Source organism: Coloeus monedula (genome assembly GCF_965178545.1).
Source record: "Coloeus monedula genome assembly, chromosome: 1".
NCBI classification, from domain to species: domain Eukaryota; kingdom Metazoa; phylum Chordata; class Aves; order Passeriformes; family Corvidae; genus Coloeus; species Coloeus monedula.
In genome coordinates, this window is record NC_138781.1 from 21,190,933 (window position 1) to 21,212,970 (window position 22,038).

A 22,038-nucleotide genomic window follows, 5' to 3' on the forward strand; every position below is an offset into this window, starting at 1 on the left:
CATAAATATTTCGGCTGTTCCTGGCAGCTGTGTGTGTTAGAGAGCTTTAAGTGGAAGTCAGTATTGAAAATCAAATTAGTTTTTCTGCTAACAAAACTATTATTTGCAAAATTATGTTTTATTATTCAGAATGTGAAATGGTTAAGATAAATATGGCCAAGGAACTCTTAAGAAAAAAAGAGGGAGAGCGAAGAAACATTCATATATGGATATATATGGGATTTTCTCCTCTTTGAGATAGCTGTTTTTCTTAGATTTTTCTAAGAATAATTGTGATGTAAGTTGCAAGTACTTCATCCCCTACAAAATCAAACGGTTTTTGAAAAGAGGCTATTAACAGGAAGCTCTTAAAACCATGAGTCTGGATCTTATTTTATAGAGAGATACTATTTCATAGAGAGATATATAGAGAAATCTTATTTTATATCGAGAGAAATGACCATTTTTTACCATATCTTTATGATTTGCTGTTGTTACTAAAACTGCATAACTTAAAGTTGTTATTACTTGACCAGTTTTGAAAGTAAGAAAAAATGACTTAAAATAGGATTTGCAGATTTTTCTTGAATAAGTTTTGTGTTTTCTTTTGAACAGAACTTCTTGGCATACACAAACAGGCAACAGTAGGCTTTTTGACACTGATGGAATCTCTGAGATATTGTAAGGTAAGCTGTTTTCTACATCATTTAAAAGTTTTCTTTCATTAAGTTGTTTCGGGCTTTTTTAACATTATTACTAATAGTACTTGTATGCAAGTTAGACACTTACGTCATTTTATTGAACATTTTATATCAGTGGAGTCCCAACTGCTTTGAAAACGAACTGAATTCTCATTAACTTGGTCACTAACTAGATGGCCTTTCTGGGTTTGCTTTGTATTTCTGATATTGTTGTACCTTTTTAGGTTGGCTCCTATTTGAAATCTCCAAAATTTCCCATTTGGATACTTGGCAGCGAAACACACCTCACAGTCTTCTTTGCCAAGGTATGTTACATGTGGTTTTGGTAACCTCAGGCAGATAAACACCACATAAATTCAAAGTGCAGATCTTGCTACAGTGTGAGTTTTATGTGGCTTTAATGTAAAAACATAGTCACTAAACCTTTTAATTAAGCCTTCCCTTGAAGGCAGAGTTGTTCCATACTTCATCAATATCTCATAAATTTCAGTGTGAAGCCTTTCAGTTTTAGCTTAATTTATTGGGCTGGGGGTAGTTTATGTTTTGGAACACCATGCTTGGGATAAGTACTGTCTTAAATTTCTGTCGTGCAAGAGAGAGTTACATAGTCATTTCATCTCCCTGACAGTACTTTCACAATTTTTAATCTGTAGTCGGTTGTTCTAGATTAAAAATAGATATCAGGACTGTCACAGTAATTCTTTATGTATATTTTATCAGATATTCTATCAGATATCTACTGTAGCCTGTGAAACATAAAATGCTTTTGGGAGGACTCTCAGTTTAAAATATTAGACCAGATTTTCCAGAGACAATTTCTGTTTCTTTAGTTGAAGATTGTAAGCTGTTTTTCTTAAATTTTATTTTTATACAACACTTGTTTCTGATTAAAAGTTTTATTGAAACTTTGAATGGTACGTACTAGCATATTTATTGGCACTTACTAGAAATTAACCTTCCTGTACCTAGTATCTTAAAAATTATTTAAAACTTTAGTTATAAATCTTGAAAATAAATACTAGAACATACGACAAAGATAAAGCTGTAAATTCTCGAGCTGTTGAATTTCCTTAAGTAAAACTTTTGCCTAATCTTTAGAAAGACAGCATAAATGCTTAGATTTTTCTTATTAAAAAACAAACCTCCACAGTATATTAGAAGTTTATCTGTAGTAGTATTTTTTTATCGTTAAACTTACATTTTAAAAAATCCTTTAAATTAATTAGCCGGTGTTACACATTGAATTTTTTTTTTCAAATTTTAATCCCTAATGTCTGATAAATATTCTTTCTTCCTTACTTCATGAAACAGAAAAATCCTTATTCTCCTCTGGATGTTTTTTTTCTGCTTTACTCTCTCCCCAGTCTTTCCTAGTAAAGCTTTTTTATTTCAGTTTTGAAATTTTATCCACAGTTTTTCTGAATGATACCACCAAAGTCAGTACTTTGTCATATAGACAGCAGTGTGGTGCAAATAGGTACAATCACTCTGTTATGCCAGTCCAGCGTTCCTGTCACAGTGTTGTTACAGCTAATGTTTAGTGCCTGCAGAGACCACTTCCAGACAGAAATCCACTTCTAATGCTCTTTGTTTTAGAGTGTTGAAGGCTGTTTCCTGGGTTTAGAGTAACTGAATATCAATATCTGCTGTCTCCAATTGGTTCTCCTTTCTTTACTGAACTCCACTTAGGCTGTGAAAAACTTCAGCTTGTGATTAATAAAAAGCAGAAGAATTGACATGGTATTGGCAAAGAATTGCCTAGAGTTTTTGTTGTCATTGTTATTACTATTATGCAGAGCAGGAGCTGAAGATGTGTAAAAGCTCATAGTTTTTGAATTTGCATCTAACCTCACCCTTTCTAAAGTAGCAGTCGTTGAGCATTTCTGTTGGAGCAGAGATGTCAGCTACAGTGGAAATACAAATTGTGTTGACAAACCATTATTGTATCACTTGAAGCTACATGTCAAAAACTACAGGAAAAAACTTGAATTCATTGCCAGTGGTTAATCAGCAAGTTGTTAAAGTAGCACATGTAGTTGTGTAGATGGTGTTTGATACTGAGGATGTAGGTTCATCCCCCCGTTTGATACTGAGTATGGCGAGTTTGATTACATGAGAAAGTAATTTTCAGAATGGGAAGAGAAAAATGAACTGTGGAGCCCAAACCAGTGCAGATTAAGTTTGAAAAAAACAAGTAAGTTTTAATTCTTTCAAGCTGCATATATTTTACAGGATCATAAAGCCGTATTTTTAAATAGAATAATGTTAGGCAATTATTAAGTGGAACAGTAGTCACTTCTGTCATTAGTTGAGTAATTTGGTCTGGAAATCTAGAAACAGCCTAGGCTACTGTTGCTATAGACAACTAGCATGGGAAAATTAGGGAACAGAGCAGAATCTTCATTGCTATCTTTCCTTGAGCATGGAGGTTTAACAAGCAAAAGGTTTTACTCAAATTCTGCATACTGCTTTACGTAAAGAAAGCTGGCTGCTGTTCTTTAGTACTCAGATTTTTTACATCTGATGAATGATAAACATTGGTTTCCTATCAATGGAATGAACGATTAACCACCGCACTTTGCTATCTCAGAACATTTTGATTTAAATATTGTAGACTTCTGTTGCTGTCTGCCAGAACGTATTTGCGCTACTCTAAGTGTGGACCATTCGTTTGTAGCTGTGACTGTGAGAAGTGGTTTATTTTGTAAAATAAATAAACCTGTTCATAGCTGCCATCCTAAAACTTTGTATATTTTCAATGGATTTTAGTGAGCAAACTGCAGCACAGTATCTATGGCCAAAGGTCACACTTATAGCCTCAAGTGAAAATGAGTTAACTAAAGTATGTAATTGGTCTTAAGCTCTTTTGTAACTGCTGCTGCATGAAGTAGCCTTAAACAGAGGCTGTTGAGTCAATTCCTTGTTTTAAGAGAAGTCTACAGTGGGTCAGCAGTTTCTCCTATTACTAAAAGAGTAAATTTTATTCTACCTGCATGGTCTTCATCTCCACATCTTGATTGTCATAGCATTTCTGTGAGTTATTAGCCTTGTTTCAATAGAGAGATTTGAGGTAGAGAGAAATAACAAATGATTTCTTCATTGAAACAGCAATTTTGATTGAAGCACTTTTTATTGAAGACAGTATGAATAGTTTTGATGTCTGGGAGTTTGCCAGCCTCTCATCAGCCAAATAATTACCTGTAGTTAGATCTTTTGGAAAGAAAATAGAATCTGGAAATATCTGAAATGAAACCTCGCATCTTACCATAAATTCATTTTTAAGGTAGGCTGGGTTCAGCAGAAATACTACAGCTTATTCTGCACATGAGTAAATGTTGAAGTCAGAAAGGACATGAGAACATCTGCATTACTTAAATAGTTCTTCAGAACTCTGATACTTATGTGTGTCATAATAGAGTTGGAAAACTTTGTGAATCATTGCAGGGGGAGTTCATAGCAAAGAACAATAAGTAGTACCATCACATTGTTTTTCTTTTCTTCACAAATATGCGTCTATAAAGTCAGAAAGCTGCTTAATGCTCAGCAGGCCAAATTTAACATTTTCCAAAAAAGGAAGTGTGGCTATTACTCTTAGAGGTCACAGGCTGTGCATTTGCAACAAGGTAGATTTTGCCTGAAAAAGTGAGTATGTAGATTCTTCATAGGCTACTAAATCTAATCAGCCATCATTTCTGCCTTTCCCTGCCCACCCTTCCTTTCAGTGAATAGGAAGACTTTCAAATGGCTTCAGTCCAACAAAAGCAAACAAGGAAGCTTTCATCTGACACACTGAGTTTCCCTGCATGCTCTGTCAGACGGTGCAAAGGGACATATGTGGTGTTGTAAATGTCCTCTAAAAATCAGCTTTATCATTACAGTCTTTTTGTATTTTTTTTTTTACTCTTTTATTGTAGGGATAAGAGAGAGTAGGAAGTGGGGCAGCTCTAAATAAGGCTGTGATGTTCTGGATGAAATGCTGTAGGGGCACTTCTTAATTATTTTTATGGTACTCATAATATAGGAAGTTACGACAAGCTGAGACAATTCAGAACTTCTAGGAATGTCAAAGTGTGGTCAGACTATATGAAAGAATACCAACAGGTTGAAATGTTATGCAAAATATAACAAGAAAATGTTCCAGTGCAAACAATAGGAAGAACAACAGGAGGTTAATAGGTGCTTTCTGAATACTGTCTGCTGACATGCAAATCCACGTGGTGTTGAAGTTTGAATTCATTTGAAGTTATATGTCTATGCCATTGAAAGTGAAAAAGACAGCATGGATGAAGGTCGGTCTGGTGACTTCAGGTGATTGAATCTGTCTGTGAGACATTTCAGCTGTGTAAGTTTTTTTAAAATTCTGTTAGTTTGTTTCTAGGTCTTTGAGCACAGAGGCCTCAACAGAATTGGCTATCCATTTTCAGTTACAGCATTTTAGCATTTCTAGACTTGAAGAGTTAGATAAGCAGAGAAAACTTCTGTCTGAGACATCTGAGTAAGTTACAAATTACTGCTTTTGAAGGAAAATGTCCTGTCCTGGAACCACACTGGTTTCAGATTTTATTTTTCTGACTTTGATCACTGTAACCTGTTCTACATATTCTCAGGGCCTTTTTTCTGCATCCTTGATAGTACTGTCTCTCAGAAGAAAGAACATTCACTTCTCTTCCTAAACAATCTTTTTCATCAGAGTTCAACTGAGGGGCACCGCAGCAAACACTGACACGGCTATAGGAGAGCCTAAATGTGGCTCAGTGGTGTTTACAAGAACTGGACTGAGGGGGAGTGTTAGTTGGTACAGCATTTAAGCTCCGAACAGCAACAGAGGTTGTCAGTGGTCATGAAAGAAAATAAGATGCATGTGTAAAAATTCAGTCATTATTAGTATATGTTAACAAGTTTGGTTTCTACAAAAGTAACCTATGTGTTTCCTTTAACTTAAGAACTCTTCTGCTTTGGAAGGGTAGTGAAAAATACCTGCACGTTTCCTTTTGTTTTTCGCTCCCATGACCAGTGAATGCAGGTAAAGTATGTTTTCATCAGAGAAGAAAATAAAATCACATTTTGAAAATTCCACTTCAGGAAATGGTTACAGAGCATGTGGATTTAGCATCTTTAGTTGTCAGGAGTAAGAGGAGTTGGTTCTGGTTGGGACAGTCTGGACAACTGATGGAAAAGATGTAGATGTGTGAGGCAACTGCAGAAATCATTTCTGGGCTAAAGCAGGACTCCCATTTTCTCTGTGCTATTTAAGAGTAGGGAGGCAAGTGCTGTTTCGTTTTTGACAAGAGCTGTCACCTGACTAAATCAACATTGCATCTTCATATATTTCTATTGGCTGTTAATTTGAGAGCTCCTTTCTGCAGGAAGAGACCACTTTTTTAAATGAATGTTAAAGGAGGGTGTTTCCTGTGGGAACTGTGGGGTCCCAAAAAGAATTTAAGTTACTCTACTAGTTGGTTTAAGATCTGTAGTGTAAATGCTATTGCTAAATGAATTTAAGTTGTTCTGAATAACACAGCAGTTCATAAGCAATTCCAAATGAGTTTTGGAAAGTAGTAGAAAGGCCAGTTTTGAGGTCTCATTGTTGTCAGGGAACATCTCAAAATACTTCTGAAAAGTTCTACCTTACTCTAGCTTTGTGAGATCACAGAGCTTAACTGTGAAACCTTGTTCTGCTCCTTGTGGGTCTATTCTGATTTTACTTGTGGATTGATTTGTTCGTACTACAGGTGTGTGGTCCTTTTTGTGAACAGGTCCCTCTGGACAATTTTTTATAGTTTGTTTGGAAGGTTTTTTACAGGAGAGCTTGTACTTTTTACATTCACATCAGTGATTTGCACACCAGCATTTATCAAGTAACTTTTAGATTATGTCTTAATTTTTCATTCTAGTAAAAGAGACTCTATAGGTGATGCAACAGTGTGTGGTGGCATATTGTTTCTAATTAAAACAGTCCATGACATCAGTTTGCCCAAAGTCATGGTGCATTGTCATTTATGAAGTCTCTGGGGTTTTTTTGGTGGGATTTTTTTTTTTTGGTTGGGGTTTTTTTTGGAGGGGGGAGGTTTGTTTGGTTACAGTTTTTTATTTAATTAGAAATGTAGTTTTGGTTTTAAGTGGAGGTGGCTTTCATGAGAAACTTCAGCCATCATACAGTTTTTAGCTTTGCTCAGGACAAATATTTGTTTCATTTTATTTTCCTGTTTCCCACATTGTTTGAATACTCAGCCAACTCTGATAGCTGCTAGGAAATACCAGATCTCCCTGTCTACTCACAACTTTTGATGGTCTCTACATCAGCTTTACTAGAAGAATTTTTTAATACTGGAGAAGGCAAAGCTCCTCTGAGTTGCTATACTTACTGAAAAGAGTTTATCCTGAAATGTTACACATTTTGATACTATTCTGTGCTCAGGTAGATGAGAGAATGCCTCTGTACTGACTCTGGGCATGTTGTTTCCACACCTAGATGAAAACTTGTAAGATGCGGGGTGGGGAGTAGTTCTCACAGTTCCAATAGAAACTTTCGATCCAGCAACGTTTAGATATAAAAACTGAAAATAAAACACTACCACTTGTTGCATGAGATACTCTTTGAAATGAAGGCAGGAAGGGTGAGAGAATAAAGGATAGAAAACCAGTGCAGTAAGAGAACCTTTTCTAGATCCACAAATCGAAAATGAACGAATTTCCTGCAAATTGCTAAGCTCTCAATTTAGTGTATTGTAGGAGCACTTCTGATTCGGAAAACTTACAAGGAAGATACGCCTACAAATATCACATTAAACATCTTGAGGAAAAATGTCTCCTTAATCATTTCAAGTCTATTTAAATGCACTTAGGAAGACAAGTGATTCTTGAGGTCATCCATCAATTTACTTTTCCAGCTTCCTAGTTCCCTTCAAAGTGTGTGCTGTGTTTACTTTCTGCTTGCTGAGTTTGCATTTTAGTTGGTTAAGAAACAAACTTGTCTGATTTTTAAAGGTTAGCAGTATGTTGTGGGAACATAACCTGAGATTAATGGGTAGACATCTCCATGAGACAATTTTTGGCAATAGCTAGGTGGATACATTGTCTCTGAACATGAGCTAGCTCTGTGTTTAGTGGAAAGCTTTTAGTGGTGAACATGTAAAGCAGCTGTTGTGAAAAATCCACTGAGCAGTATAGAAATGGTGGTTATTTCCTGCCCATTTGTAGGCAAGGCTGTCCTGAGGAGTACATTTTCCTTTTCCTCATATTAGAATGTATGACTCTCATATGTAAACTGAAATTGGGGGCTGGAAGGTAACAAGTTGGGTCCTACCTCATAGGAGAACTTCTAGAAGGAATTGCAGCCTCCTGTGTGTTGAAGGAGGAGGCTATGAGCAACATCTAGTTTGCATGTACATCAGGCTACCCAGGGAAGGACTGATTTTTAAAGAAACACATTTTAGTTGTTTTATTCTTTTTTGTAGTATATGCAGAGTGGTTTGCAAATGGTAAATACATCAAAGAAATTTCTAAATGCAATTTTATAATTTGTAAGTCACTCTATCAAATAAATTCTGAAAGCAAAGATACTAGGTAGAAACAAAGCCCTAAAACCTAAACCACTGTCTTCCAAAATACGGAATTTAGTATGCTTGTAGTATCACGATGAAGAGAAGGCAAATGAAATGAACAACTTCTCCACATATTCCATGTACTTTTACGTGAGGCAAGAGGTAGAAATCATAAACCTTGATAGTGCCAGACTCTCACCATCCATTCTTTGCTTTACAAAGCACCTTCCTTTTTACTTTATCTTTTAATTGTGGCCTACTGACTGCATATTTTTAATACCAGGTAATGATACTGGGAATACTAAGACTTAGAATTGGGAATGTAGTATTCACCACGTGACAGAATGGTAGTTCCAGCTTATGAACTGATTATCTACCTGCCATGTGTTCTGTTTGAGAAAATGAATCTCTCTGAATGGCTGTTAATCCTTGCTCACATGTTATAAATACATGTTCTGGAGTGAATCTGAGGAATCATTCTTTACCTTACAATTTTGCTACCTGAGAAAATGTCCTGAAGTCATTAATGTATTACAGAACTTAGGAAACAGACAGTTTTAAATATAGTTATTGAATGCCTATTAAAGATACTTTTAAGTGAAGTGTTCTTGGGCTAAACAACAGGGAAATTATTTTGTGGCCATTTGTCTCTCTGCATGTTTTTTTTCCGAAATGTCTGAAGACCAGATGTTCTTGCTGAGCAGGGCACCATGTATCCTTGGAAGTGGAGGATTACGTATTTTTTTATTCTCTGTTCAGCCTGCTTTATTCCCATGTGCCCAAACCCTGCTGGGATAGATGCAGGAACTAGAAAAAGTAAATGAGACTGCCAACATGACAACATATGCTTCAGTAATAAAAATACACTTTAAAATAGTAACTGTTGTAGTCCTGTTCTGAAACTTTGTGCCAAGTTCTGCTTTTTGCAAAACTCACAAACTGCCTAATAAACATGTGACATGACAGACTGAACTTGTGTAGAGAATCTCTATCAGAAGACTTTAGGTCATTTTATAAATGGCAGGAACTTGGTTAAAATTGGTTTGGGTTGTAGCTGTTGTTTGATCCACAGAACCTTAGTACGTGTGACAGCTGTGGAATCCCTGGGAAAATAGGGTGAATCCATATACAGAATTGGGTTTAATCCAAGTACAATCACAAAGATGTTTAGCAACCAATTTCTAACCACTTTTTTAAAAGCATTGAAAAATAAGTTTTTCTTCCCTTTATTTAGTCCTTTCATACTGATAGCAGCTTTGTTGCATCCAAAATGAAAATAACATCTTTGACCTCTTTTGATAAGGCAGCTCTACTTTCAAACCTGAAAGTCTGAATGTGGAAGAATACAAATACAGAGAAAAGGCAGGGACAGGGATTGTCTATGGAGGAGGGACCTTTGAACTCTTCCTAGGAAAGGTGAAGCACATTTAGTCATATTTTAATTTGCTATCTTTCTTCTCTTACAGAACATAAGAAGTTACATGTGATTAGCTATGTGAATAATATATTCTTTTGTTTGTAAAACTGTAGTAATGTCATTTCAATATTTAAGTGCATTTTTTTCAGTGTTAGTTTGTTTTACATAAGAAGCACATGAAATCTGTTTTCTCTTTGTATTACAGGGAGTCCAATGCCATTTTCCTCTACCAGTTGATAGTTTAGGGTATCTTATATATGTACTTTAAGAATATCTGTTACAGAGGGGTGCCAAAGTTGTCAGTCAAAGAGACTGGGCTATGAAAATATTGAAACAGTGCAGGTGTATTTAGAGAAGTTTGGTCACTCTCTGTGCATAGTTAAGAAAGCTCATGCAGTTTGAGTGAAGTGAGATGGGCTTTACTGTATAATACAGCTTTAATGAAAAAGTGTCACAAGTATTGTATTGATAAAAGAATAAACATACTGGTTTTTATAGAAGCTAATTGCTCTATTCTGCTACTGTTGGAATTTGCTACCTGAAATAATATACTTCAAATATGATCATAAACAGCAATACTCTTTATAATATATGAAACGGTGATATTTATGAATATTTAGTATTTTCTCTGTACACATAGCAATGTGCATATAAAGATTTCTTAAAATACTCCTTACCAATACTAAATAACAGTGGCTTACATGCCATTATTAGTATACTTTTTTCTTCATTGCTTCCCAGAGCTTGTACATTTCATGTGAAAAGCCATAAAATATTACTGTTAGGTTAATTAACCATGCTAAAAATTGTCCTTTAGAAACACTTGTTGGTTTTGAGTTACAAAATAATTGATCCAGTCTATTTGCAAAAACTTTCATCATTCTGGATTGAGGCAAGCCAGAGGGTTTTCGTCATCCCAAGAGAGAATTATATGGTTTAAGTGGGAAACTGAATACTGTAAGCTGGTTTCCAACATTAAGTGCAGCTTTCAGGATTGTGAGAACTGTACTTAGGAAGTTCTAAATTTCTCCAGTGAATCTTCACTTGTTGTAAACTTTGGTATCAAATGTTCCTGACATACTTGTTCATTTCCTGCCTCCTTATTGTAATTCCCAAATAGAATTAGTATGTTAATACTCACCACTGCGTTGTATGGCAATAAGCTCATGTCTATAGACTGAAACGGTATTAGATGTAGAAATAGTATTTAAGACTAGATATTAATTGTTTTACATGGAAAAAGGGTAGCATAATAATAGAAGCTAAAGTTCATCTTAGTGAGTTATACTGTGGAGGTTTTGGAAGTCATAAAGTGTGGAATTTGTCCACTTCCAGCTTGATTCCTCATAGGAACAAAGTATAGTGTTTGCATAGCACTGCATTCTGTCTTCAAAAAAAAAAAAAGCTATGTGAATATAATTTGAAAAGCTGCCCTTTCAGATTAAGCTTGTGACTTGAGGGTAGTATATAATTTAGTTATTAGATAAGAATTCCAGTAAACTCAAATTTGCTGACTCCTGGTCTATAATTCCAGTAATCTATTTTTGCTTTCAAAACAAAGACTTTATGTTGATGAGCAAAACAAGATACTAACTGAATAAGAAAAATACTATATGCCTAATCTTTATTGGTTCACAGTAATCTCTTGTAATCAGTCCGTGAAAGCAAGGAACACGTTGAAGAAGCTCTTATTTTTTCATGAGTCACCAAGTGAATTGTTGCCTTCTTGGGATGTTTTAAAATAAACCACCAGCATCTCTGGCAATGTAACTGTTAAGCAGGTATTAATTGTAGTTTTGTGTTTCTCTTATTTTTAAAAACTGCTATGCTGTGGCTTTTTTTGTTGGCTGCCTTATTAAACCATCCTCTCCCACAGGAATGGAGGATATATTGTGGTTTCTATAACTTACTTGAGTGTATGTTAAAAACCCCACTTTCCAGATGAATAGGCTGACAGGGTCCTCAGATTTCTGTTATTAAGTCTTCCTCTTTGGTTTGTGTTCACTTTTCCTCCACAGCCTCACCCCACTCTTGGATTAGGCTCTCTTTTCTGTCTGGTAGTATGGCTGAAGGTGAAAAAGAATTTGAAGTAGTCCATATGTAGCTTTTCATTCTTCCCTATGGAGAACTCTCTTCTGTTCTCAGCAAGGTACTGCAGGTACTGTGAAGTAAATACAGTCCTTTCACTTTTGCAAGGCAGTGTGCAGCTAGAGCCAGTTTGCTTCCTTTTAACCACCTTGTTGTAACAAATTGCTTGCCGTCAATGGTCCTCCTCCTCCACCGCCACTATCCCTTGATGAACACTTTCAGATAAACTGTTGTTATTTTCCTGGTCTAAACTACAAGGTCAATATTGTATTTTCTGACCCCTGATAAGAACACTGCTACTTTGGGGGTGGCATTCTTCCTGTGGTGTCTTTTTCCTCTCTTATTCAAGAAAAGTATTTTCTTTGGGCATTTTCTGAATCCCTGATAGACTCATAGCCCCTCTTCAAGACTTAGGAGGATACAGTATATGATCTTTTACACCTGCCATTCTGAAGTGGAAATAGTTGTGGCTGCAGAGCTCTTGTATAGTGACAGATAAGTCAAGGACCTTTCCTTCAGTTTTTCCATATACAGCTCTCAAGTGGGAAAAATTTTATACTCCTTCAAGTATTCTTTGGTTATATTCCAGTTGTTTGGCATTTTTTAATGCCTTCACTCATGGAAGATAATATGCTGCAGAGCAATCTCACATTCCATTGGCGAGCACAAGAAAATCACTGTAAGCACTCTGTGCAGGGCGCTGCTATCACTGCAACAACCAGGGACAGTGCCCCCTGCGAACTGCTGGTGCAGATGATGTCCCTGAATACTAGTTCAAGACTCCCTGAAATGGGAGTCTTGAACTAGTCTTCATTGGCCATCCCTCTGTTCAGAGCCAGACTCATAATCTTTTAAACTGCATTTATGTCAATAACATCAAATGGTTTAGGATGGACTTTGCAGGTAAGGGCTCTAGGATTTTACTTGCTTTGTTACCACGGCATAATTCTCTAACTGTCCCTTTTCAAACATGCCCTTCACAATAGCCTGCCTAAATTGACAGTAGATTCAGTATTTTTAGAACCAGTAACTTCATACCTCAGCAGTCTCAATACTGCTTTAGTAGTGCCTAAGAGGAAACAAGATCTATGACCTCTCCATAACTGTTCAGTTCTTTGCATGATGGTAATAATGGCCTCCCATTTTATATCTTAAGGCCTCTCTTTTCCTTGGTTTGATAAATAGCTCCTAGAAAAATCTACAAAAAAAGCTGTTACGTCATTTCAAGCAATGCCCAAGTTCTATTGAGCCTTCTTCATCTTAATGAGAATCAACAACTGGATTTTTATATCACTCTAAGACTTTGAGTGTATTTTTGCTACTGTAGTGATGATAGCTTTCCTGCTTTTCAACTGATACTGTCTATGTTAAATTTTACTTACTGGTTTGTTTCCTAGCCAGTCCCTACAAGTTAAACTATCTGATGCCTTTAGGACACACAACTTAATTTGTATGTGTGCTGATGCATATGGCACTTCTGCTCCTTCCCTTCAAATAAAGCTGCATTCAAGTCTATTCTCTCTTAATTAAATGAGTTGTTATATCTTAGGCTAAAAGAACATTTCTTCTTCAAAAGGTGGAGGATCCCTTCACCTTTTGAAGAAGAACATTTTCTGTGTCCTCCGGGGTACATACAGTGGATGTGGAAATTCATTGCAAATGAATGATTACAGCCACAGGAGGAACTGAAGTTGCACATTCTTACTTCAGACCACTATCAATTTGAAATGCATTCTGGTCATGTGTGGAAGACCTGTGTGTCCGAATTGTAATGATACAGTTACATAGTACATCAGTAGGACTGTGTGAAGTGTCTTCTCTTTCAAAAGATAATCTCCAGAGGAACCTTGCTGACGCATGAAATCAGCTTGCTTTTTGAACCAACTCCTCACTGAAATGCTCTGCCTGGCATCCAGTTTCAACAACCAGTTGTGAGACTCCTGTTTCCTCTGTAAAATTGAAATTTGGCAATGGATTCAGAAGTCAGTTAGAGACATGGAAGTCAGTTTCAGAGATCCCATCTACCTTGTTTTCTTAGGAAGCCTTTTTGGAAAAGTTGATGCCTTGAAAGCCACTGATTATAGCGTTGAAAAGTACATGCTTTTCTCTGTAATACAAGACTGGATTAAATAAACTTCAGTTCTCCAGATGCGATTAAGTTACAGCAAGTTAAAAAGTTGATAAATAACCAGTGTTTCTATGTTGTTTCTAGATAAATTCTGAAGAAGAAAGTTAGTATTACAATATGTAATTCTTACCCATATCGCTCAGTAGTGATAGTGTAGAACCATAAAGCAGTTCATGTGCGAGCAGATTTCATTTTTCAGGGCAATTGGTCTTTCAGGGTGTGATCTTTTTAAAAATTCATAGCCAGGATTTCAGTGTGGCTTAGCCATTATGTTCTGCTTTTGATTTGTAGAATGAAAACTTCTGGAATGTTTTCATTAGAACTTATGAAGAATATTTTTTGCCTCTGAGGCTAAACATGGGATCTTAAAATAACTGGTACTACTGATGAGAATAACTTTTCAAAGTAATATAAAATGACTTGTTTGTGTATCACAAGAGCAAATGAGTGAAACATGATTTTTGGGACATGTTGTACTTAGTATTGGAAATAATTATTGTAATTAACTGTTTATGGGATTCCCTTATATGGAACTTTCAATGCATGGGTTACATCAAAATGCAATTCATAAGGCTGGAGTGGGGAATATATTTTGGCACATATGGTGAAATATCAGCTTGGGCAGCTGAAATATGTTTTTGTTAGATGTGTATCACATTTTCAGCTTTATTGCATGAGGGAGCTATAGTATTTTTTTTTCCCTAGATACAAATATATGGACTAATTGAACTTTTAAAGTTACCTGGATACTGGAAATGAATGACATGATAAGTTAGAGGTTGTATGGGATTTATATATAAAGGATCTTGCATTTTAAACTTTTTATAGGACAGCAGTCTCAGTGAAAAGGTGAATTATTTTGCAGATAACAGAGGCGGGTTTTTTGGTCATCTCTCTAGGGCAGACTTTTCTAAGGTTTCACCTGAAGTTACTTGCTTAGGGCATCAGTAAATCACATTTAGTGAATAAAAAGTGTTAATATGTAACAATTTGGAGGCTTTACCGTATTTGTAAGTTCTGTTGAAAGAGAGAATTTCCAGTATTGAGTAATGCATTCAGTGGCTTCACCTCTTAAGTTCTTCCCATGTACACATACATGAACTGAAAAACTAAGGACCTGAAAAATTAAAATGCTAACAGAAATACACAGTGTTTGCAATTGGACTATCAAAAAAGTTTGTTGGTAGTTGCAGGACACTTGTTTTAAAGAATCCATTTTGCATCACGTGAGAGTGTGGAAAGTACTACATTAACAAGATAATTTGTGGGTAGGGAAGACAACGCAAATGATAGTCTTTGTTCTTGGATTACATTAAGATTGTGTGGAAAGAACTGCATACTCATAAACCAAAGTAGAACTATGTAGTTTACATTTGAAGCTATATGTCTATGCCATTGGAAGTTACTTTGGGTTATATCCTTCCATACTATTGGAAATTTTAAGAGTTCTCCCTTGTTGCATAGCCTTTGTGAGCTGCTGATTCATTAGTAAGAAACTACCACTAAAATACCCCTTCTTCAGAGTTAAATCCTGAATATTGAAATCACTAATCATCTTGTTAATAAGCTCTACATGCCATGGCATCAGTGATTTTAAACCGAGAAATATTTGCATTAGTTTACTGTAATACACTGTAATAATGAAATCTACTGCTTAGTATGTTTTGTGCTCCAAATTATTTAAGAGTTGATCACATACTACAAAATTTCATAGTGTATTGTATGTACCTTATATAATAACGTGTTACCCATTATGACAGGGTATGTGCTCAACAACTGCTCAACTTCATACATTATTTGGCATCATGAAACTAATTGTGTTGAGCTAATATGGACTTTTTATCTGAAAGTACTTTAAAGGATTTTAGAATATATGTAAACATGAACTGTTTAAAAAGAGTTAAAGCAGTTTAAAAACTGTTAAAATACTGGTTTTCTCTAAATGTTCTAGTTATAATTCATTTATAAAATTAGTTGAAAATTTTTCATTAAACAGTGGGTTTGTTTCAATTAAGTAGTATTTATGGACCCTTAAAATTACCTTATTATGATACTGAATTAATATAAAAATCTAGAAATTATTTTTCCAGTATGTAAGCAATTTTCAAGTTGTTCTCACCAGAAGAGATTATCAGGACAAAGGGACTCCTCCCAAATTAGTTTCTTCTGTGCTCTTTCCCGCTTGAAGCTCTTGAGTGCAAATGATTGGAATTGTAATTTCCAATTAGCTTTTGTGCCACAACATCCGCATGAAAAGACTTGCATAAAATTTGTCTAGAAGTTTATGGGGTAATCGTTAGCATATTTCTTGATTGTTTTACGTCACTCAGCAAAATTGCCAAATCACCTTAACTTTTCTTCTGTTGTATTGAAATTTTCATTAATTTAGGTTCCAACTGGGTGTAGTATTGCTAAATACTTTCTTAGTAATCTATTTCTGAAGTAAGAATATTTTGTAAGGTTTCTTTGTGGTTCCCCCCCCATAGGACATGGCCCTTGTTGCTCCTGAAGCGCCTTCAGAACAAGCAAGAAGAGTTTTCCAGACATATGACCCTGAGGGTAAGGGCTGTACTTTGTGCTGAAATAAGCTTTTTTTAATAGAAGTGTACTCATTAAGAGAGGAATGAAATGCCTAGTCCTTAAGAAATGTTCAGTGCAGGAGTCAATCTACAACACTAAGCACCCTGGTCTGCTGGAAGGTTTCCCTGCCCATGGCAGGCAGGTTGGAGCTAGATGATCTTCAAGGTCCCTTCTAACCCAAACCATTCCATAATTCTATGAAGAAATTATCTGAGAATTCTGCAGTAAGGGCAGTTGTAAAATAGGAAGTAGAATTTTTAACAGATTTTTTTAACCTTGTAATGTTCTTTGTAATTAACATAAAGCTTAAATAAAATTTATTTCTCCAATATGAAATTTTCATTAAAAAACTGTTCTAATATGACTCATTCTTCATGAGATTTTGTTCTGGAATGTATGCAGCATACACAGAAAATTTTCTTATGTTTTGGAAAACAGGATGTCTGGCATTCGGGTACTTTAACTAATCAAAAGGGAAAAATGGTACAGTTATTACCCCAAGGTACCTAGTGGAGAACTCTATACAAAGATTGCATTCTTAGCAAGTATTAAGCTTCTAATTGTGTGAGTGGTAAATCCAGTTTCTGTATTGCACTGTTCTTTTTTTTTTTTTTTTTTAAAGTGTGAGAGAAGCATTTGAAAACTGCTTTCCTTCTAGAACCCCACCATTTGCTTGCAAATTTTACAGATAAAGATATGTATGTAGTATTTGTACTTCTGAGTGAAATTTGTTCTCCTGGAAAGCATTTTGTTTCTTTTCCTCACAAGAAGCTTTGCTACTTCTTCAGATAATGGTTTTATACCTGACACTCTGCTAGAAGATGTAATGAAGGCTCTGGACCTTGTTTCAGATCCTGAATAGTAAGTATAATAAAATTTAAATACTGCAGAAGTATCAATCACATTAATTATCATTTAAGGCTTTTTTTCTGGATTCAGTTAACCCATACGTGTTATAATTTCGGGTTGGTTTTGGTTTCTTTCCTGGTTTGGATTTTTTTTCCTAGTTTACATTCTGGGCACAGAATGTTATTTTTAAATGTTTAAGTCAGCTTTAAATTAAAGGGGAGGAATTAAAATTAAGATGTCTCTAACTTTGGTAGTGGTAACTAGAAGCAAAAAAATCCCTCAGACCTACTGCATTACTATATATTGAGGAGATAGTCAGGCAGGATTATATTTCTATATATTAATGGGGGTGAAACTGTGTGACAGAAGAACTAAACAATCAAGGTATTCAGTGGCAGATTTGGATTACCACTGGATCTTTCTGCAGAGTTTGAAGCTGAAACTGCTTCAGTTACAGTTTTGTTTCCACCAGCACTCAGGACCTTATAGTGTTTATAATTACCATTTATTTTCAGAAATGACACATTGATTCTCGGGATTATAGTTAAAACTCAAATGTTTTAACTCTAATATGGACAGACAAGACTAATATTAAGTGACAACAGTTAACTTTCAGTGTGAAAACTTACCATGTTTTGTGACTAAATGCTTAACCCAGAAAGGAGAGCCAAGGCCTTGAACTTTTTTACTGCTCCAAAAGATGCTTCTGCTCTCTTGTAAACATTTGGTCTAGTTTACTTGGGTCAAAACTGGAATGACTGTGGAGACTGCAGGTTTACTTATGACAGCCATCTGAAATGTGATTGAGCCCATTTTCTGTCCTTCCAAATGTTTGAAGTGTAATGAAGTTTACTGAGTTGTTCTCTGGAGGATAGGAGTGAAAACTGAAATAAAGAGGTACCCAAACCAAAAGAAAGTACAAGACAAAAGGCTCATGTTCATATTATGACAGGAAATGGTGAAATCTTCAAAATATTTGTTTTTTAAAGGAAGGGAAAGAAAAAATCCATCATTTAATAGGTCTGAGAAGCTTTCTTTTGCCTTTTTGTTCTGCGGTCTCAATCAGTGTGCAGAAATCCTCATTTTTCATTCAGCAGTTTTTCCATTTGGCTGTTTGGCATTCAGGACATTTGTGGCATAGCCCTGTCTTATTTTATTGTGCATAGCACATCAAATATAAATTGATGTATGAAAAGCCAGTCGAAAGACTTGCTGTATTGAAAAGTCATGATGAAACCATGGAATATGCAGTCTTAAATCATCTCCTCTTAAATAAATATATTGCCTAATACTTTATCTTGAGAACCTACTCTCTTTTGGTTCTAGATGTTCTGTCTTTTTAGTGTGGAACACAAGTACAAATAATGTATTTCAAACTCCATACAGGCTTTTTGCTTATTTTTTGTTTGTTTGTTCTTAAGGAAAATTAAAGGCCTTGCCTCAAATGTACTGTTTAAATTTGTGATGATCTAGTCCAAGGCTTTAAGTTTCTCAGAATCTCAGGATGTGTGAAGATCAGACCTAATTAGGATTTTAGAACTGTAGAGGGGAAAACTCTGTAGAGCAGGCATGAATTAGCAAGATGACTTAGCCAGTACTGAATGCCATTGCATGTGTTTTTAGTAAAATTTTCTAGCTTTTTAGTGAATGTGTCTGAGAACCCACCTGTCTCATTTGTTTTGCCTGTTTCTAAAAACCATTTGATGCCCTTTAGGGCGTCAATTTGAGAACATCTCTCAATCTAGACTTAGCTTGTTTAAAACACTTTATGCTGTCTATTTGACCAGTAGTGCAGGCTTTTGTCCCCACACACTTCTCAGCCATAACAGTACAAAGGCCATCACCCCAACACTTGTAACCTCTTCGGTTCAAGTGCCAGGCTTTGCACTGAGGAGACTGAAGCACAAGCACACACATGTTCAGTAGCTCTGCTGTGGTACCAGTAACGTTGAAAGGTGCTAGGGATCTGCTGAAGGAAAAAGCCTCAGTTGAAACATAACACTGTCCAAGTTTATTAGATCTACCCTCCTGCTTAACTGATTAAATTCTGTACACTGACCATATTTAAAAACTTAGCTGGCTCTGTATTTTTAAACAGGTCTTGTGTTTCTTTAGTGCATATATACCTTGCTTTAATCTTATTACATAATTTTAAGTCCATTTTAAAAATTATCTGTCATGGTTCTGTTTGCAAACACGGTGTTTTTGCAACTCTATTGCAGCATTTCAGGAATCTGGGCAGGTTTCAAACAGCCACTGAAATACCAAAATTTTGTACTTCGAGAGCAGTGAGAATGAGGAATAGAAGGATTGAAGTCCAGTATCTTGCAAATCCTGAATCGTGGTTTCACTTGAGTAGAGAACTTTTTTAAAGGTGGTAAATTAGCATGGTTTATAGGATATCACAGTCAGTGTTATGAATTTTAAAATTTGCCTTCCAAGGACCTTAACAGAGCCACTCTCTTAAGATTTGCATAATATATCCTCTGTGTGTTGAGGGAGAAACAAAAAGAGTCCAAATAATTTACTAGTAGTTCTATGTTAGGACCAAGAAAGGAAGTTACTTAAAGAAGACATGCAAGGGGTAGCCAGAAGGACAAAATGTACAACAATCAAAAAGACCTTGGAAATGACACCTTCTGCCCACAGCCCCCAACAAAGAGACCTGGGGTGGTTAAGGGCCTATGTAGTAAAAGAGGCATCTGTGAGAAGCTAAGAATGTGTCTTCTGAGAGGAAAACATAGTGCCTACATGGAAAAAAAAAGGGAAGAATCTGGATTTATGGAATGTTAAATGTAAATACAATATGAAGTGAGTTAAAATCTTCTGTAGACTAATCAGCAAAGTTATAAAACTAATAGTATTCTTCTGAGCCTGTCAGTGCCAAGAGGCTTGCAAGAGGTTTGTAGTTCTGACAGACGACTCCCAATATTTAAAAGTACTCAGTTAGAAAAGTGCAGTGAGTTCTTTATATTCACCAGGGAAGGTGGCAGGGAGCAGTTCTCCTCATCACTGGAGATTACTGAGGGGTTCTGTGCTTAAGCCTTCTTATGGGTGGTCAGAGTAACTAAACTTCTGAAGTGTGAAAAAAAGTAATAAAAAACCAAAATCCTGAAGAAACATCAGAAGGGCATTGCTGAACTGTTTTAGGTTACTTACCACTGTGAACTGTGCTGGTACCAAACAGTATCAGAATGAGAAGGTGACAAATGAACAACAGCACTTAGAAAAGGATTTGAAGGCCAGTCGAGGGAAAATTTTCATATAAATATTTCATGGGTAAGCATGGAATAGGAAGGAATGGTTTTTGTAGATAAAGAATTGACCAAAGAATGAAAATGTCACCTTTTCTTAATGGAGGGAGATAATTAGATGAATTTTACAGGATTTTGTATTAAGTCTGTGAATTCTGTTATTTTGCCAGCAAGGATTTGGCAGTAGGGATTTGTATGATTGTTGCTGATACAAATGTGTTTGAGATGTTAAAAAAACAGTATGTAAGAGCAGCAGAAGTTACTAGAAGATATGGTAACAGAGAAGTGTCAGTACAGTAAATGTAGATTGGTCACTCAAGGGAGAAAGCAATGCTGATTTCACATACACGTTGTTGGTCTATGAACTAGATATTACTGGTCAGGAAACCTCTCTAGATTTAAACTGATAGTGATAGACATGGAGTGGGATTCGTAGGAGTTATGTCATTGTATAAATGCCTGCTGTTTCACTTCAGCTTGGAAAAAGAATATTGTAGAAAGGTATCAGGAATGCAGCAAGGCTAATTAAAGATATGGCATGCCATTAGTGCAAGGAAAAGGTAGGTTAGGACTGTTTGACCTGGAAAAGATAGACAACCATTTACACAGTAAATAGGGAGTGATTGTTAATTGCTTCACACAATACAGAAATGGGGTATCATCAAACTGAATTATCAGGTGACAGGTTCAAAACAGAGAACATCTATTCCCAAGAATCCATAGTTTAGTTTTCATTTTTTGAGTGGAGTTTATTAAGAGCCAGAAGTATATATGGGTTCAAAGCTAATTAGGCACATGCATGGAAAAAAAATATGTATGTTTGTGTTTTAGATACTGCCTGTCACTGAAGATATCTTTGAGCAGCAGACTGCTGGAAATGGGGAGGGTAAACTAAGGCTGTGTGTTTGCCCTGTTGTATCGTAAGCATCCACTGCTGGCCAGTGTCAGGAACAGGATACTGGGCAAGATGCTCTGTTGGTTTGACCCAATGAGGACGTTCTTGTGTACGGTACAACTTGTAACTAAAGCAGAGGACTAGGTAGATGCACATAGATACAATCTGCTGCCTGTAGAAATATATTGCTTAAATAGATACATAGACTTACAACTGACCTTCGTTTGCAGTGACCTGAAATTAGATCATAGTCATGCAGTAAGGCTTCCAGATTAGTACTGTTAGTATTTCCATTGTTTGTTGGTTCTGGCTTCTTTGATATCAAGTACATGATGTAAATGTAAATGTAGAAATGTATCTGTTAAATTTAATTTTATTTCAGTGTACTTAGAAAATCTTGGAAGGTTTTCAAATCTGTTTAAAAACAGGTTGTTTGGCAGTGACAGAGCTATGTTTGAAAGATGGCTGTTTTTTGTATCTTTAAAGAATGCTTACAAGACAGCAAAATGCCTTTTGGGCTGTAAACCTGGTTTTAGATTATATGGGTTTCAAATTATTTTACCAAATATGGTGGTCCTTCAGAATTATCACTTATTTAATTTA

At 35.8% G+C, this 22,038-nt stretch overlaps 1 protein-coding gene across 2 annotated transcripts in view; it reads left to right on the plus strand.

Moving 5' to 3' along the window:
* MINDY3 (MINDY lysine 48 deubiquitinase 3) overlaps positions 1 to 22,038 on the plus strand; it is a 48,520-nt gene that overhangs the window by 20,507 nt on the left and 5,975 nt on the right. For both annotated transcript variants that reach the window (XM_082285489.1, XM_082285490.1), the window contains 4 exons: positions 595 to 665; positions 905 to 985; positions 16,344 to 16,416; positions 17,226 to 17,298. In XM_082285489.1, coding sequence (XP_082141615.1) covers positions 595 to 665; positions 905 to 985; positions 16,344 to 16,416; positions 17,226 to 17,298 — 298 coding nt within the window. The remainder of the gene's footprint in view (positions 1 to 594; positions 666 to 904; positions 986 to 16,343; positions 16,417 to 17,225; positions 17,299 to 22,038) is intronic.